This window comes from Haliotis rufescens, unplaced genomic scaffold (genome assembly GCF_023055435.1).
Source record: "Haliotis rufescens isolate VD_foot unplaced genomic scaffold, xgHalRufe1.0.p SCAF_61, whole genome shotgun sequence".
NCBI classification, from domain to species: domain Eukaryota; kingdom Metazoa; phylum Mollusca; class Gastropoda; order Lepetellida; family Haliotidae; genus Haliotis; species Haliotis rufescens.
In genome coordinates this window covers 25,775-45,514 of record NW_025964346.1, presented here as the reverse complement: position 1 = coordinate 45,514, position 19,740 = coordinate 25,775, and the positions used below count along the sequence as shown (strand labels likewise).

The 19,740-nt window shown below is 41.3% G+C and overlaps 1 protein-coding gene across 3 annotated transcripts; it reads left to right on the top strand.

The window, feature by feature from the left end:
- The first annotated feature begins 2,458 nt into the window (after window positions 1–2,458).
- On the top strand, window positions 2,459–6,870 carry LOC124124297 (serine/threonine-protein phosphatase 6 regulatory ankyrin repeat subunit C-like). 3 transcript variants are annotated; one of them, XR_007218834.1, is made up of 4 exons: window positions 2,459–2,707; window positions 5,530–5,699; window positions 6,130–6,290; window positions 6,492–6,870. XR_007218834.1 is itself a non-coding variant. In XM_048386858.1 (3 exons), exons 2-3 carry the CDS (start codon window positions 6,261–6,263, stop codon window positions 6,726–6,728), a joined length of 267 nt encoding a protein of 88 aa, XP_048242815.1. In that variant the 5' UTR covers window positions 5,591–5,699; window positions 6,148–6,260; the 3' UTR covers window positions 6,729–6,870. The 3 variants fall into 3 exon arrangements, 2 of the variants coding, with proteins under 2 accessions (XP_048242815.1, XP_048242814.1); XM_048386858.1 differs by lacking the exon at window positions 2,459–2,707 and having other exon boundaries at window positions 5,591–5,699; window positions 6,148–6,425; window positions 6,627–6,870; XM_048386857.1 differs by lacking the exon at window positions 2,459–2,707 and having other exon boundaries at window positions 5,591–5,699; window positions 6,130–6,425; window positions 6,627–6,870.
- Window positions 6,871–19,740: the final 12,870 nt, after the last annotated feature.

The following is a 19,740-nucleotide window of genomic DNA, read 5'->3' as shown; positions in this document are numbered from 1 at the left end:
TGAAACATGGAAACTAAATGTGCATCACTTGGGAAATAATGTCTTAATACGTGATGATCACAATTAGTAAAAAGTGTAGATAGAGGTGACCCACTCCTGTGTTGACAGTAAGTAGACAGAGCTGGCATGTACATTGAGTTACTCCAGTGTTGACAGTTAGTAGATACACTTGACATGTACATTGACTCACTCTAGTGTTGACAGTGAGTAGAAAGAGCTGGCATGTACATTGACTCACTCCAGTGTTGACAGTTAGTAGATAGAGGTGGCATGTACATTGAATCACTCCAGTATTGACAGTGAGTAGATAGAGGTGACAAGTACATTGACTCATTACAGTGTTGAAATTGAGTAGATAGAGATGACATGTACATTGACTCATTACTGTGTTGACAGTGAGTAGATAGAGATGACATGTACTTTGACTCATTACAGTGTTGACAGTGAGTAGATAGAGGTGACATGTACATTGACTCACTACAGTGTTGACAGTGAGTAGATAGAGGTGACATGTACATAGACACACTCCAGTGTTGACAGTGAGTAGATAGAGGTGACATGTACATTGACTCATTACAGTGTTGACAGTGAGTAGATAGAGATGACATGTACATTGACTCATTACAGTGTTGACAGTGAGTAGATAGAGGTGACATGTACATTGACTCACTCCAGTGTTGACAGTGAGTAGATAGAGGTGACATGTACATTGACTCACTCCAGTGTTGACAGTGAGTAGATAGAGGTGACAAGTACATTGACTCATTACAGTGTTGACAGTGAGTAGATAGAGGTGACATGTACATAGACTCACTCCACTGGTGAAAGTAGGTAGATACACTTGACATGTACATAGACACACTCCAGTGTTGACAGTGAGTAGATAGAGGTGACATGTACATTGACTCATTACAGTGTTGACAGTGCGTAGATAGAGGTGACATGTACATTGACTCATTACAGTGTTGACAGTGAGTAGATAGAGATGACATGTACATTGACTCATTACAGTGTTGACAGTGAGTAGATAGAGGTGACATGTACATTGACTCACTACAGTGTTGACAGTGAGTAGATAGAGGTGACATGTACATAGACACACTCCAGTGTTGACAGTGAGTAGATAGAGGTGACATGTACATAGACACACTCCAGTGTTGACAGTGAGTAGATAGAGGTGACATGTACATTGACTCATTACAGTGTTGACAGTGAGTAGATAGAGATGACATGTACATTGACTCATTACAGTGTTGACAGTGAGTAGATAGAGATGACATGTACATTGACTCATTACAGTGTTGACAGTGAGTAGATAGAGGTGACATGTACATTGACTCACTCCAGTGTTGACAGTGAGTAGATAGAGGTGACATGTACATTGACTCATTACAGTGTTGACAGTGAGTAGATAGAGATGACATGTACATTGACTCACTCCAGTGTTGACAGTTAGTAGATAGAGGTGGCATGTACATTGAGTCACTCCAGTATTGACAGTGAGTAGATAGAGGTGACATGTACATTGACTCACTCCAGTGTTGACAGTGAGTAGATAGAGGTGACAGGTAAATTGACTCACTCCACTGGTGACAGTGAGTAGATAGAGGTGACATGTACATTGACTCACTCCAGTGTTGACAGTGAGTAGATACACTTGACATGTACATTGACTCACTCCAGTGTTGACAGTGAGTAGATCGAGGTGACATGTACATTGACTCACTCCAGTGTTGACAGTGAGTAGATAGAGGTGACATGTACATAGACTCACTCCAGTGTTGACAGTGAGTAGATAGAGGTGACATGTACATTGACTCACTCCATTGTTGACAGTGAGTAGATGGAGGCGACATGTACATAGATTACTCCAGTGTTGACAGTAAGTAGATAGAGGTGACATGTACATAGACTCACTCCAGTGTTGACAGTAAGTAGATAGAGGCGACATGTACATAGACTCACTCCAGCGTTGACAGTGAGGAGATAGAGGCCACATGTTCATAGACTCACTTCAGTGTTGACAGTGAGTAGATCGAGGTGACATGTACATTGACTCACTCCAGTGTTGACAGTGAGTAGATAGAGGTGACATGTACATTGACTCACTCCAGTGTGGACAGTGAGTAGATAGAGATGACATGTTCATTGTCTCACTCCAGTGTTGACAGTGAGGAGATTGGGGTGACATGTACATAGACTCACTCCAGTGTTGACAGTGAGTAGATAGAGGGGACATGTACATAGACTCACTCCAGTGTTGACAGTGAGTAGATAGAGGCCACATGTTCATAGACTCACTTCAGTGTTGACAGTGAGTAGATAGAGATGACATGTACATTTACTCGCTCCAGTGTTGACAGTGAGTAGAAAGACTTTACATGTACATTGACTTCAGAGTTGACAGTTTAGGGAACAAGGGAATATTTCACAGAAAACTCTTTGTTTCCAAATGCTGGGTAGTAAGCTTTAAAAATGACCCCTTTTCCTCAAAGGCGATATATGTCACCCTGCTGTAAAGAGATTTGAATTTCTTTGAGTAAGCAATTATATGTTTCTTTCGTAACAGTTATTATAATACAAGTAGAAACAATGACAACGAATACACATTTCTGGCTTAAATGATCCGGCAGACCTTGAATGAATTGAAAATACTAATGTATTTTATCTCCCTTTACAGGTTCAGGATCACACTCAAGTGGATACAGTAAGTACACATTAACAATGCAGTAGCTGTCACATCTAATTGCTGAAAAGATAGCCGAGAGATATTCAAACTGCACTCTACGATTGTAACTGTACACTACAGCTTGGAATGAATTGTTATGCATTTATTCATTCGCACATCAAAGAAAATACTAAATATGTACAATAGTGTTAAGGTCGGACTCCCGGCATCTCCATTCACAATTTAGCGTGTTCACTGATAGCAGTGTGTTGGGGTTGTTATCTGATAGCAGTGTGTTGGGGGTTCTGAGCAGGAGTTTCGTTGACGCAGGGATCGCATCTTTTAAATTTGTCATGTAAGTCATCAGAATAAGTGTGCAGTCATTATGCTTCTGTTTGTTTGTCATATGATGACGTGGAAAGTCAGATGAATCCCAGCTGTCTTAAATTGTTATAAAAACATCCTAAAAAGGATTTCGCGAAATGTTCCGGAAATGTTTTAAAACATGTTTTATCCACTTAAATGTGTATGTTTAAAAAAATGTACATAATATGTTTTAAAAACGTTTTCTGTAAACAATTGGTTATAACGTTTCAAGAGAGTTTTGAAAACGAACCAGGGCATCGGAAGACGTCATGAGTTAGTTGGTGTTTTGCTGCCTTTGTTCAAAACTTAAAACACCAAATAACTGTTAACAAGACACACATGGCAAGTAGGCAGAGACCGTTACCCTTTAGGCTTGTACTGCAGGAAACAAAATAATCATCACTATGTCTTCAACTTCCAGTCATGTGATGTGACCCTTCAACAAAAAACTTCAAGATATAATTCTAATATTTTAATATTTAAAAACTTTACGAATGTACTGATTGCCAGAATCTTCTTTGGTTTGGCTCTAAAAACGTTTCTGAAATACAAAATAAGACAACATCAGGAGCAGGTATATAAAATATAATAAACCCAAAAGACAACAACCATTTGGAGATAAAGTTTAATAATGTATATGGAAGTGTTTGGTGGAAACATAGTTTAATATTCATTAAGAGTCGCAGCCGAATAGTTGATGTGGTAGCTCTAGCATAATGAATCACGTTGAATACAAAAGGTGGTGCGAGCAGAGAACAGTATACACCCCATCCACTTAATTTTCAGCGTCCGAGTGCAGATACAAATCCAATTTTAGCACTCGTATAAATTCTAAAAAATATCAAGAGAATTATATGAAACGTTAACATAGTTCACAGCCCCGGGGTTATTGGGTTATTGTTATTGGCCAGTACTGACCACGCCTCTCCCGCCACCAAAAACAATGTAACACAAAAAGAACATTGTTTCAGGTCAACATATCAGACTTTACTTTAACATAACCACCACAATGAAGTACAGCGTTGATGTAACACTTCGCCTCTATAACAAATCTTCATAACCACATATTTGTATCCTCAATACCAAACAGCATTCTCCCTCGCCGTTATGTGGCTGATATATTTCCGATACGGCCTCAGATTGAGTTCTCTCACTCACTCACTCACTCACTCACTCACCATAACGTCAATGTATAATTAGTCCTCGCCGCTATGTGGCTTATATATTTCCGATACGGTCTCAGATTGAATTCTCTCACTCACTCACTCACTCACTCACTCACTCACCCACTAACCATAACGTCAATGTATAATCGCCACATAGTCCTAGCCGTCATGTGGCTTATATATTTCCGATACGGTCTCTCTCTCACTCACCATAACGTCAATGTATAATTAGTCCTCGTTGGTATGTGGCTTATAAATTATCGATACGGTCTTTGATTGAACTCTCTCTCTCACTCCCCCCTCACTCACTCACTCACTCACTTTAGAGTCAGACCATGATTTATTTCATCTTCCTCAATTAATGTCCACGTTATTATTTCTTTGCACAAAATGAATTTAATTTTTTTCACACAAATGTTCCAATAATGTATAGCTATTGCTATTATGAATAACAAATTACCCTTGCGAATATAATTTAAAGTTTAGGTATTCGTTTTACGAAAGGCGTTATTTAATCACATTATTATTTACTAAAATAAAGATGCACAGTGATAAGGTAAATTTCGTTAACCGATGCAATAGGCTTAATGCAGACCTTAGCCTGCAATTTGAATTTCTGAGGAGAGAAATGAGAAACGTTTGCCGTGTTCAAGCCCGTGTAACGCCGTAACTTCTGTCCAGCATTTTCTTGTTTACCTCAGCGGCGCAGCATAGAGCTGATAATTGATGGTTGTTTTAAAATCAATACGAGGTAAGGTGACCACAGATGATCACGATTGTGTAGCCTATGGTTTGTTCAGCAAGTTACAATAGGTTGAAATAAGTGACATTCATATTTCATGCGATAGCGAGCTGTGATTCGAACCGAGTGCGAAATATTGAATAAGAACCGGCGGGTGTCACTCCTTGTCTCTATGTATATAGAGGGGTGTGATTTTTTTCCTATACGAATACATTATGTTTTACACGCTATCATCGAGTTCCTCTGGGTCAGACACGCTTGTTGATGCATGTCATCATATTCCAATTGCTTGGAACGATGCTCATGATGTCAGTCGCTCGATCCAGCCTCGTTTATTTACTGACCGCTGTCACATACCTGAAATATTGCTGAGTAAACAACAAACAAACAAATCATTTATAGCCATTTACCAATCACTGAACTAGGTCTACCTGATATGTATACCTTTGCTACAAACATGTTCATGAGTGAACATTTTAAGGGGCAACTTTTTTGTCGAATGGCAATAAGTTATCTGAGGCCAGTATTTATAATGCTTTTCCGATGCTATATGTATATAGTTTTCTGACCACCATATTCTGTTTCAGCCTCGAGTGATCCGAGTTTGAAGCCAGTTGTGAAGGGCTTAAAACTTGTGGAATGGCAATAATGTGCTAGACCTCTATATATAGTTTTCTAAACAACATATTCTGTGTTTCAGCCTCGAGTGACCCGAACCGGCGCAGGAGGGATCCACGGCTCTCCACTGCTTCACACGGTAGGTGGGAGAACCCAGCAGGCAGAAAGCTCACTCCTAACCCTTCATACATACAGTGTATTCAATGAACAAGCTTATGTAAAGCAATGTAAAAATAAATATCATATTATCTAAATAATTTGACACAGTAATGGTGCTGACAGTGTGTGACTATTAACTCATAAAGCTCAGTACAACTCACCAGCTATACACAGAATAGTGTTACAACAACTGGATGTAGAAGAAAGCACTTAAACAAAAGTCATGTGAATAGATTATTCTTAGTTCAATACATAAACCACTCCCCTCATCGTTATATTGTTGCCATCCATACAGGAAGTGGTTCATCATGTATCGATGTTCCTGTCACGTGTCAACACTTCGAGGTGTGAACACAGTAGATGTAGGACAAAGATGTCTGGATGTGTACAGAGTTTACTTGGTGTTACAGCGACTCCATCACGAGCAGACCGCGACCTCTTCTACGCCAGCGGGACCGGGGACCTGGAGGAGGTAAAGCGGCTCCTGACAGCGGGAGTCGACGTCAACAGCAGAAAGGAAAGGAGGAGGTGGACACCGGTGATGGAGGCAGCACTGAGGGGACACAGAGACGTGGTGGAGCTCCTGGTGAGTGAAGGGGCTGATGTGTCACTGGTGGACGATGACGGTGACAACATCATTCACTGGGCCTGTTGGGGAGGAGACGTGGAGACAGTGAAGTTTGTGCTGTCTCTGAACGTGGTGGACATCAACAGTAGAGGAGAGAGGAGCAGGACACCGATGATGGAGGCAGCACGTTTTAGAAGCAGAGAGGTGGTGGAGCTCCTGGTGAGTGAAGGGGCTGATGTGTCACTGGTGGACGTGGTCGGTAACAACATCCTTCACTGGGCCTGTCGGGGCGGAGATGTGGAGACAGTGGAGTTTGTGCTGTCTCTGAACGTGGTGGACATCGACGCCAGGAACAACTCGGGGCGGACAGCACGGGACGAGGCGAGAGACTGGCATGAAGAGCCAGTGGTGAAACTGCTCGTGTCCCGCGGCGCTCAGTGACGTCAGTGTCGTGTTTGTGTAGACGGTGGAGGGGGACATGATGTTACAGACAGTGACGTGGTGTGCCGTGCGCGTCGTCGAGTTATATATTCCAGGATTAAGTGAGAATGTTTCTTGTGTTTGAGGAGAAATAAAACTTGTTCAATATATTTTTAGATATTTTGTCATTTGTTGTGTTTGGAACTTCGCATGATCAGGTAAGAAAATTGTTGCCTCACTTAACAGAGTGTAAATATTGATGATGTGTGATTATTATGTGAACACTGCATCTCGTAATACAATTAGTCTGTGTAAATTATGTGTCAGGAGTTTATAATTAATCGTGAAAGAGACAACAAACTGTTTGTTTACATCTCGCTGCACTCGGTGACCTCACACTGAGCCGAGGTTCGCCCAGCTGACGTGGCGCCAAATGTACAATGGCGGTGACGTCACACTGTCGATGACGTCACGGCATTGCGGTCAAGGTCGTGCACCAAAGTGACCGGCTGTTTTCTCTGCCAAAACAGGGCGGCACAAAGCAGGCTTCACGGCATATGCATACAACACATGGACTTTGTAGTAGATATAGCTTGACAAAGGCAGATATATACATATCTTTTTATTGCTGTTTGAATTTAAAAAAATAAAAGCGCCAAAACCTTTTCCATGTTCATAAGAAATCGCTGTCAATTCTACACTTCAGTCTATATCATGAGCGTGTGTTTATCCCTCATGGTGCCTGGCCGTCAGTCGCAGTTTCCAAATCGTAGCATTGTATCAAAAGTGTAACAACGTTCTTATTTCTTCACACAGTGTAACCAAATAAAATAACATGAACTAGCGCTGACTGCCTTCACCGATCAGTCATCGCCATTATTTCCATGGTACATTGATTGCTGAATTATTCCTTGTACAAATTTTACTGTACCAATAAAAAAAAATTTGGTGAAACTATTAGCAAATGCACTTATTTCTATCATAGGATTATGATTCACTTGATTTCTGTTGTAACGGTACGATGGGGAATCAAAACAGTGGAAATTAAACTTTCACGTCGATTACCAGTTATCGCCATCGTCTTAACAGCACGTGCCACGTGATCACGCGCACCGTTTCAGTTATACAAATTACATTATTTAGTATCTCGGGCATCGAACTCAATTTTTTTATTCATCAAAATGAATAAGAAATGCTAATTTTAACTTGTCTGCAAACTGACAAAACACAACATTCCCCAAATTCGATCTAGATCCTTAACACTGTATGTACTGTGGATTTCGCGATGTTTACAGGGTTATGCAGCAATAGAAAATAACAGTTTTACTCCACTAGTCCTTATAATGATAGCATATAGCAAAACCCTTAAAATTGTCAAATTTCTACTAGTCCTTACGATACCATAACTATTGGGCAGTTTGGTAAAGACTACCAGACTAGTGACAATTCCTAATGCTGTTATGCAGTTTTGGAAATATAGCTCAAGTAGGTTTGAGTATTGTATTTTGGGGCAGAAATGACAGACAGTAAACGATACGCGAACTGAATGTGCATCATCGCGTTGTTTGATTTATATTTTCTTGTGAATTAGTCACGTGACGCCGCCCGCCTCTCTTTTCTAAAGTTGTATTTGAGCAAGGTGATTATTGGGGTGTTTTACGAATATTTCCTTACAAAAAATTCCTTACGAAGACCCGGGTTCGATTCTTGACAGGGGTACAATGTGTGAAGCCCATTTCTGGTGTCCCCCGCCGTGATATTGCTGGAATATTGCTAACAGCGGCGTTTAACCATAATCACTCACTCACTCACTGAAGAAGAGAGGGTACTAGGGTCGCTTTATGTCATCAGAAACAATTATTAAATGTGAAATTGATACCCACAAAAGGCCCCCTCCTCTGGAAAAAATAATCAGTTGAACCAATTTTCGAACTCAGTCTTCACAAGTATATCTTAGATAGACGTGCAAACTTACATCTATGGAACTTCAGTAGTTTCTCAGAAAACGTGTCCCCAATTTCACGCAGTATGCACGCAGTATGAACGCAGTGTGCACGAAGTATGCACGCAATATGCACTAAGTTGAAACGCACTGGCTGGAAGTATGTAAAACAATAAAATACACCAATTTTCGTACTCATTTGAGATCATGACCTGTAACATCAGTGTGAAAAGTTTCATTTCTCTGGGCGGCGGGCAGAAGAACGAACTCCGTTCCTATATCCTCGGCCCCACTCGGTGGTTTGTTTGTTGTTTGAGGTCGAACTCAGTAATATTCCAGCTTTATGACGGCGGTCTCTTAATAGACCAGTCTGGGACAGACAATCCAGTGATTGATGTCATGAGCATCGATCCACGCAATTGGGATACGATGACATGCATCAACCAAGTCAGCGAGCCTGACCACTCAATCACGTTAGTCGCCTCTTACGACAAGCCCGGGCTCAGTGCACATGTGGTCATCTGAGTATTACACATCCTGTCTGTACCTAGCTGCCGGATTCACTGCACATGTGGACGCCTGGGTATTGCACATCCTGTCTGTACCTAGCTGCCGGGCTCAGTGCAAATGTGGTCATCTGGGCATTGCACATCCTGTCTGTACCTAGCTACCGTCCCTCACTGCACATGTGGACATCTGGGAATTGCACATCCTGTCTGTACCTAGCTACCGGACTCACTGCACATGTGGTCATCTGGGCATTGCACATCCTGTCTGTACCTAGCTATCTCAACACCCGGTGTATAACAGCTGCAGAACATGGACATCAACTACTGGTGCACATCCTTGTTACTCCCGTCAATCTCAACACCTGATGTATAATAGCTGCAGAACATGCACATCCACTACTGGTGCACATCCTTGTTATTCCCGTCAGTCTCAACACCTGACGTATAACAGCTGCAGAACATACACATCCACTACTGGTGCACATCCTTGTTACTCCCGTCAGTCTCAACACCTGATGTATAACACCTGCAGAACATACACATCCACTACTGGTGCAAATCCTTGTTACTCCCGTCAATCTCACCACCTGATGTATAACAGCTGCAGAACATACACATCCACTACTGGTGCACATCCTTGTTATTCCCGTCAGTCTCAACACCTGATGTATAACAGCTGCAGAACATACACATCCACTACTGGTGCACATCCTTGTTATTCCCGTCAGTCTCAACACCTGGTGTATAACAGAACATACACATCCACTACTGGTGCACATCCTTGTCATTCCCGTCAGTCTCAACACCTGATGTATAACAGAACATACACATCCACTACTGGTGAACATCCTTGTTACTCCCGTCAATCTCAACACCTGATGTATAACAGCTGCAGAACATACACATCCACCACTGGTGCACATCCTTGTTATTCCCGTCAGTCTCAACACCTGATGTATAATAGCTGCAGAACATACACATCCACTACTGGCGCACATCCTTGTCATTCCCATCAATCTAAACACTTGATGTATAAGAGCTGCAGAACATACACATCCACTACTGGTGCACATCCTTGTTATTCTCATCAATCTAAACACTTGATGTATAACAGCTGCAGAACATACACATCCACTACTGGCGCACATCCTTGTCATTCCCATCAATCTAAACACTTGATGTATAACAGCTGCAGAATATACACATCCACTACTGGTGCACATCCTCGTTACTCCCATCACTCTAAACACTTGATGTATAACAGCTGCAGAACATACACATCCACTACTGGTGCACATCCTTGTTATTCTCATCAATCTAAACACTTGATGTATAACAGCTGCAGAACATACACATCCACTACTGGCGCACATCCTTGTCATTCCCATCAATCTAAACACTTGATGTATAACAGCTGCAGAATATACACATCCACTACTGATGCACATCCTCGTTACTCCCATCACTCTAAACACTTGATGTATAACACCTGCAGAACATACACATCCACTACTGGTGCACATCCTTGTTATTCTCATCAATCTAAACACTTGATGTATAACAGCTGCAGAACATACACATCCACTACTGGCGCACATCCTTGTCATTCCCATCAATCTAAACACTTGATGTATAACAGCTGCAGAATATACACATCCACTACTGGTGCACATCCTCGTTACTCCCATCACTCTAAACACTTGATGTATAACACCTGCAGAACATACACATCCACGACTGGTGCACATCCTCGTTACTCCCATCACTCTAAACACTTGATGTATAACACCTGCAGAACATACACATCCACGACTGCTGCACATCCTTGTTCTTCTCATCAATCTAAACACTTGATGTATAACAGCTGCAGAACATACACATCCACGACTGGTGCACATCCTTGTTACTCCCATCACTCTAAACACTTGATGTATAACAGCTGCAGAACATACACATCCACTACTGGTGCACATCCTTGTTACTCCCATCAATCTAAACACTTGATGTATAACAGCTGCAGAACATACACATCCACTACTGATGCACATCCTTGTTACTCCCGTCAGTCTCAACACCTGATGTATAACAGCTGCAGAACATACACATCCACTACTGGTGCACATCCTTGTTATTCCCTGTCAGTCTCAACACCTGGGGCGGTATAAGCTGCAGAACATACACATCCACTACTGGTGCACATCCTTGTTACTCCCGTCAATCTCAACACCTGGGGCGGTATAAGCTGCAGAACATACACATACACTACTGGTGCACATCCTTGTTACTCCCGTCAATCTCAACACCTGGGGCGGTATAAGCTGCAGAACATACACATCCACTACTGGTGCACATCCTTGTTACTCCCGTCAGTCTCAACACCTGATGTATAACGGCTGCAGAACATACATATCCACTACTGGTGCACATCCTTGTTATTCCCTGTCAGTCTCACCACCTGATGTATAACAGCTGCAGAACATACACATCCACTACTGGTGCACATCCTTGTTATTCCCTGTCAGTCTCACCACCTGATGTATAACAGCTGCAGAACATACACATCCACTACTGGTGCACATCCTTGTTACTCCCGTCAGTCTCAACACTTGGGGCGGTATAAGCTGCAGAACATACACATCCACTACTGGTGCACATCCTTGTTACTTACGTCAGTCTCAACACCTGATGTATAACGGCTGCAGAACGTACACATCCACTACTGGTGCACACCCTTGTTACTCCCTGTCAGTCTCAACACCTGGGGCGGTATAAGCTGCAGAACATACATATCCACTACTGGTGCACATCCTTGTTACTCCCGTCAGTCTCAACACCTGATGTATAACAGCTGCAGAACATACATATCCACTACTGGTGCACATCCTTGTTACTCCCGTCAATCTCAACACCTGGGGCGGTATAAGCTGCAGAACATACACATCCACTACTGGTGCACATCCTTGTTACTCCCGTCAATCTCAACACCTGATGTATAACAGCTGCAGAACATACATATCCACTACTGGTGCACATCCTTGTTACTCCCGTCAATCTCAACACCTGGGGCGGTATAAGCTGCAGAACATACACATCCACTACTGGTGCACATCCTTGTTACTCCCGTCAATCTCAACACCTGGGGCGGTATAAGCTGCAGAACATACACATCCACTACTGGTGCACATCCTTGTTACTCCCGTCAATCTCAACACCTGGGGCGGTATAAGCTGCAGAACATACACATCCACTACTAGTACACATCCTTGTTATTCCCGTCAGTCTCAACACCTGGGGCGGTATAAGCTGCAGAACATAAGGACATGGTGCCTGTAGTCCTGGCCAATACCAGCTGCGTGAGTCCAATACTAAAGTGATACAGCCGATAAGGAATATATTACTTGCAGAAATTGACCCGTGAAGAATTAATGAACGTGTCAAGTGTCACTGACAATTGGCTGTACCCAATCAGCGGCGGATCAACACAATCACAGTCTATATTTGGATTTTCCAATGTTGAATAAGTCGGTAGGATTACATGTTGTCTGATCGGTGACCGTCTAACTAACGGTAAGTTAATTGTACCTTTATTCTAAACAATAATACTTTACATACACAATGTTCAACAATATTGCTAAAATCAGTCTGCAACGCCATTTTGAAAACCGCGCCCTCTGCCGGCGGCAGTTGACACATCGTTGATTGCATCCGAACGTCCGCGGAGAGTGCTCAGAAAGCGCCTCAGCCAATTGAAGGCAGGACGGTAATGTCACTGTTATTTTCTTCATCATTCTACAAGTATTCACATGGTTATTTTCATTCAGTTGATAAACTAGTGAAATGCTCGGACAGAAGTGCAGTATACCTACAATTATGAGTAAAACGGTCCATTTTCATTGAAATCTGACTTTAGGGGTGAATTTGTGTCGCCAATTCTTTTTTTCCTTTTTTGGGGCCGGGGGTGGGGGGTGGGGGGTAACATGGTATAACATTGCTACATGAGGACGATATTGATAAAGCTAATGTTCTTAATGATTATTTCGTGGAACAAGCCTCAGTTCCAGACTTAGATGACGTCATTGATGATTTTCCGTTAATGTTTTTCCCCTACAGCAAATATGTTTAGTCTACATACGCTCTATTGTTCATTCATATTACCCTTGTTTGATGACTGTGATCATATGTGGATTAAACACACACACACACACACCCACCCCCCCACCCCCCCACCCCCACCCCACCCCACACACCCCCACACCCCACACCCCCACCCCCACCCCACACCAAGGGTCAAGAATTGTCCCTAGAAATGTTACATTTAGATGCACTAAGGACAATATGTGGTGCCGTGAGCGGCACAAGTCATACAAAAAATATAACGAAACCGGTCTATCCTCCTTGGCTGAAAGATGACACTTTCACAAATTATGCATTTTTAATAAAATGAAAAGTGGGACAGCGCCAAATTATTTATGTGATATGGTACCTGTAAAAACCTTGGATCGCCCACAGTATGAATCACGTAACACTAACGAATATTATGAGCCTAATTGCCGAACTGAAAAATAATATTTACCTTCCACAGTCTCTCCGCCTGGTACTAGATTCTACTTTGAGAGAAGCCACTTCATCATCTCATTATCTGTATAACAGTAGTAAATCAGAAGTCCCTGACATATTTAAATATATTGGTTCACGAGTTAATCAGATAATCCACTGTAAGTTAAGATGGGATGTAGTGATCTAAACAGTCACAAATTTGAAAGATTTATGAGCGATAATCCTGAATGTTCATGTGTTTTTAAATGAAAGCCTTTTACATTACCTATATACTTGCCCAAATTATACTGAGATTAGATCTGAAGGCTATTATTATGTTAATGGATATGACCTTCGAACCGCCCTGTTTGGTAACGTCAGCCAAGACAAAGAAATACTGCTGACTATCGTTGATTCTGTACATCGTTGTTTCTCTATGAGCAAAATATTTGTCTAAACATGCACTCTTATACATATCTCGCTAACTACTCTTTACCTTTGATTTTCCACATATGACTGAAGTCTATACTATTGTATAATAACAATACTGCTGCTTGTTTGAATTTTGTTGGGGAAAGATATTTAGATAGGCTCTGCCTGTTTATCTGTTCACTGAACCAAGTGGAAATAAATATTGTTTAAAAAAAAGTTGAAACTGTTTCAATTATCACAATGGTCTCGTACGGAGTAATGCATATGTCGTGATTAATTATTACTAAGGTTCTTGAAGTAACGTACCGGATGAACTGATCACACTAAGTAAGACAGCTTTGAGGTGATTCAAATAACTGTCAGGCCTCGGTACGGTAAAACCTATATGACAATTCAATGTGTGGTATGTCGCGCCTATTTGGGTAATTACGGTTAACTATGTATAGCCATTAACATAAAATGAAAATAAATATGTAGATCATATGCGGTAGACTGCTCAAACTGTTTAGATGAGGAACATGACATTTACTTAAGAACGTAAACATTAATATTTGTAGTTTCAGTAGTAATTATCCAGCATAATAACTTGGGTAAATACGGAAAGTAAATACTTGATCCAAATAAAGATACGAATGTACGCGGTAGAAGATATAGCTCGGTTTTAGTTGGTGTAATTATTAGTTTTAGTAGTGATAGTTTGGGGATCACGGTAATGAATCACGGCGGATATGTTGCTGTTGACTACGCGCAGTTCCTGAATATATACGGAGCTAGACGCTAACAGCTAATGTAGTGAATACGGTAATTGTCTTCTCAAACGGTGCGCATTTGAATGTAAATTGTTCTAATAAACCGAGGATGACTATAACTGTATTTAAATGACTAGGTAATGACATTGGCGTATTGGCTGTGTTGTACCGTATACAGCTGTATGAGGGACGGAGCTATTTACAATATATTCAAATACTTACTTCATGATGATAAAATCTAAACAATAGGAATGCGTTATAATAGCCTATTCTGTAAGCTCGCACGGAAGGTAAAGCTGGTAAAGGTAACCTTTGAACGGTGGACTGTTGGAAAGTATGGAATAAGCGACCTACGTATAGAATAAATCTTGCTTCAAACAGTTGTGTTCACTCTAGGAACGGTTTGTGACTAAGCTAATATACGCTACGCTACTGCACGAAAATATAGACTGTATATGCATCTGGCATTTTGAACAGTTGATGTTAGACATAGAAGGGGAATATAATCATGGATGTCGAAACATAGGAGAGAAATATTGGTTTTGACGCATTATTCTTAAAATATCACTGGACAGTGCCTGAATATTAAACGGTAAATGTCGCAGGTTAAGTTTTACTAATGTGTTAATTATGTCACCAACTTGTTTCCATATCTAATATTGGCTTGAAAAGGCCACCTTAACTGTGGTCTGTGAGGTACATCCTGGGCCCTGGCACATGCAGTCCCTGCAAATGATGTAGAGGCAGGTCACATGACTGTCCTCTATATAGACTGCATGTGTTAGGAACCCAGCACACACCATGCCGGACCACCAAGCCGTTTTGCATGTTATTTTGTTATAATTACAGGTATGTTGAATGGGTTGTGTGAATGCTCTTTTAATCTTTTTTTTTATCTAAATTGAAATAGGTTCATTCTTGTGTGAATTTTATTAGTCCTGTTTAATTATTGAAATGAATATCAATAATATAGTAGATAACTGTTTAATTATTGAAATGAATATCAATAATATAGTAGATAACTGTTTAATTATTGAAATGAATATCAATAATATAGTAGATAACTGTTTAATTATTGAAATGAATATTAATAATATAGTAGATAACTGTTTAATTATTGAAATGAATATCATAAATATATTAGATAACTGTTTAATTATTGAAATGAATATCAATAATATAGTAGATAACTGTTTAATTATTGAAATGAATATCAATAATATAGTAGTTAAAACAAGTTAGTGAGTGAGTGAGTGAGTTGGGTTTAACGCCGCTTTTAACAGTATTCCAGTTATATCGCGGCGTGTCAGCTTAATGTGGGAGGAAAGCCCGAAGTGATGCAGGTCTCAGACGTTTACCACTTCGGTGAAACCCACGAGCACGGGTATGGTGCTGACAAACCTAGAAACATAATCGGGGCGAACCGGGATTCGAACCCACAATCATAGGCTTCTGGCGTGGCCAAGGGACGCAACTCTGCACAGCGAATCGCGGCGCCTTAGACGACTGGGCCACCCGTGCCCCCTAGTTAAAACAAGTACATGGTCAGCATGTGTTAGGAACCCCAGACGCACCTTGCCGGACCACCAAGCCATATAGCATGTCATTGTGTTATAATTACAGGTATGTTGAATGGGTTGCGTGAATATAGTAGTTAAAACAAGTACATGGTCAGCATGTGTTAGGAACCCCAGACACACCATGCCGGACCACCAAGCCATATAGCATGTCATTGTGTTATAATTACAGGTATGTTGAATGGGTTGCGTGAATATAGTAGTTAAAACAAGTACATGGTCAGCATGTGTTAGGAACCCCAGACACACCATGCCGGACCACCAAGCCATATAGCATGTCATTGTGTTATAATTACAGGTATGTTGAATGGGTTGCGTGAATATAGTAGTTAAAACAAGTACATGGTCAGCATGTGTTAGGAACCCCAGACACACCATGCCGGACCACCAAGCCGTATAGCATGTCATTGTGTTATAATTACAGGTATGTTGAATGGGTTGCGTGAATATAGTAGTTAAAACAAGTACATGGTCAGCATGTGTTAGGAACCCCAGACACACCATGCCGGACCACCAAGCCGTATAGCATGTCATTGTGTTATAATTACAGGTATGTTGAATGGGTTGCGTGAATATAGTAGTTAAAACAAGTACATGGTCAGCATGTGTTAGGAACCCCAGACACACCATGCCGGACCACCAAGCCATATAGCATGTCATTGTGTTATAATTACAGGTATGTTGAATGGGTTGCGTGAATATAGTAGTTAAAACAAGTACATGGTCAGCATGTGTTAGGAACCCCAGACACACCATGCCGGACCACCAAGCCGTATAGCATGTCATTGTGTTATAATTACAGGTATGTTGAATGGGTTGCGTGAATATAGTAGTTAAAACAAGTACATGGTCAGCATGTGTTAGGAACCCCAGACACACCATGCCGGACCACCAAGCCGTATAGCATGTCATTGTGTTATAATTACAGGTATGTTGAATGGGTTGCGTGAATATAGTAGTTAAAACAAGTACATGGTCAGCATGTGTTAGGAACCCCAGACACACCATGCCGGACCACCAAGCCGTATAGCATGTCATTGTGTTATAATTACAGGTATGTTGAATGGGTTGCGTGAATATAGTAGTTAAAACAAGTACATGGTCAGCATGTGTTAGGAACCCCAGACACACCATGCCGGACCACCAAGCCATATAGCATGTCATTGTGTTATAATTACAGGTATGTTGAATGGGTTGCGTGAATATAGTAGTTAAAACAAGTACATGGTCAGCATGTGTTAGGAACCCCAGACACACCATGCCGGACCACCAAGCCATATAGCATGTCATTGTGTTATAATTACAGGTATGTTGAATGGGTTGCGTGAATATAATAGTTTAAACAAGTTCATGGTCAGCATGTGTTAGGAACCCCAGACACACCATGCCGGACCACCAAGCCGTATAGCATGTCATTGTGTTATAATTACAGGTATGTTGAATGGGTTGCGTGAATATAGTAGTTAAAACAAGTACATGGTCAGCATGTGTTAGGAACCCCAGACACATCATGCCGGACCACCAAGCCATATAGCATGTCATTGTGTTATAATTACAGGTATGTTGAATGGGTTGCGTGAATATAGTAGTTAAAACAAGTACATGGTCAGCATGTGTTAGGAACCCCAGACACACCATGCCGGACCACCAAGCCATATAGCATGTCATTGTGTTATAATTACAGGTATGTTGAATGGGTTGCGTGAATATAGTAGTTAAAACAAGTACATAGTCAGCATGTGTTAGGAACCCCAGACACACCATGCCGGACAACCAAGCCATATGGCATGTCATTGTGTTATAATTACAGGTATGTTGAATGGGTTGCGTGAATATAGTAGTTAAAACAAGTACATGGTCAGCATGTGTTAGGAACCCCAGACACACCATGCCGGACCACCAAGTCATATAGCATGTCATTGTGTTATAATTACAGGTATGTTGAATGGGTTGCGTGAATATAGTAGTTAAAACAAGTACATGGTCAGCATGTGTTAGGAACCCAAGACACACCATGCCGGACCACCAAGCCATATAGCATGTCATTGTGTTATAATTACAGGTATGTTGAATGGGTTGCGTGAATATAGTAGTTAAAACAAGTACATGGTCAGAATGTGTTAGGAACCCCAGACACACCATGCCGGACCACCAAGCCATATAGCATGTCATTGTGTTATAATTACAGGTATGTTGAATGGGTTGCGTGAATATAGTAATTAAAACAAGTTCATGGTCAGCATGTGTTAGGAACCCCAGACACACCATGCCGGACCACCTAGCCATATAGCATGTCATTGTGTTATAATTACAGGTATGTTGAATGGGTTGCGTGAATATAGTAGTTAAAACAAGTACATGGTCAGCATGTGTTAGGAACCCCAGACACACCATGCCGGACCACCAAGCCGTATAGCATGTCATTGTGTTATAATTACAGGTCTGTTGAATGGGTTGCGTGAATATAGTAGTTAAAACAAGTACATGGTCAGCATGTGTTAGGAACCCCAGACACACCATGCCGGACCACCAAGCCATATAGCATGTCATTGTGTTATAATTACAGGTATGTTGAATGGGTTGCGTGAATATAGTAGTTAAAACAAGTACATGGTCAGCATGTGTTAGGAACCCCAGACACACCATGCCGGACCACCAAGCCATATAGCATGTCATTGTGTTATAATTACAGGTATGTTGAATGGGTTGCGTGAATATAGTAGTTAAAACAAGTACATGGTCAGCATGTGTTAGGAACCCCAGACACACCATGCCGGACCACCAAGCCGTATAGCATGTCATTGTGTTATAATTACAGGTATGTTGAATGGGTTGCGTGAATATAGTAGTTAAAACAAGTACATAGTCAGCATGTGTTAGGAACCCCAGACACACCATGCCGGACCACCAAGCCATATAGCATGTCATTGTGTTATAATTACAGGATTCAGGATCACCAATAAAACATCAGCCCAGAACTTTGTTGTTCCTGTGACGAGCAGTCATTTAGAACTTGTAAATAGTAGATTGAGCGTTACAATATGGCAATACTGGTTCATTTTCAAGATAATGATAACAATGACATAAGACGTTTAGTCTTAAAATCGGAATATTTAAATGTTTCTTCCCTTGAAGAGCTGTGAGGTCATTAGGGTTTATTTAAGCAAGTGTGCCGAGGACTAACACCCAAGGAATTACATGCCCCCACAGCTCTACTCGTATCATATAAACAATTACTTTAATGTTGTAATTTCCGTCCGGTGGTAATAGAACAGTATCAGTATTGTG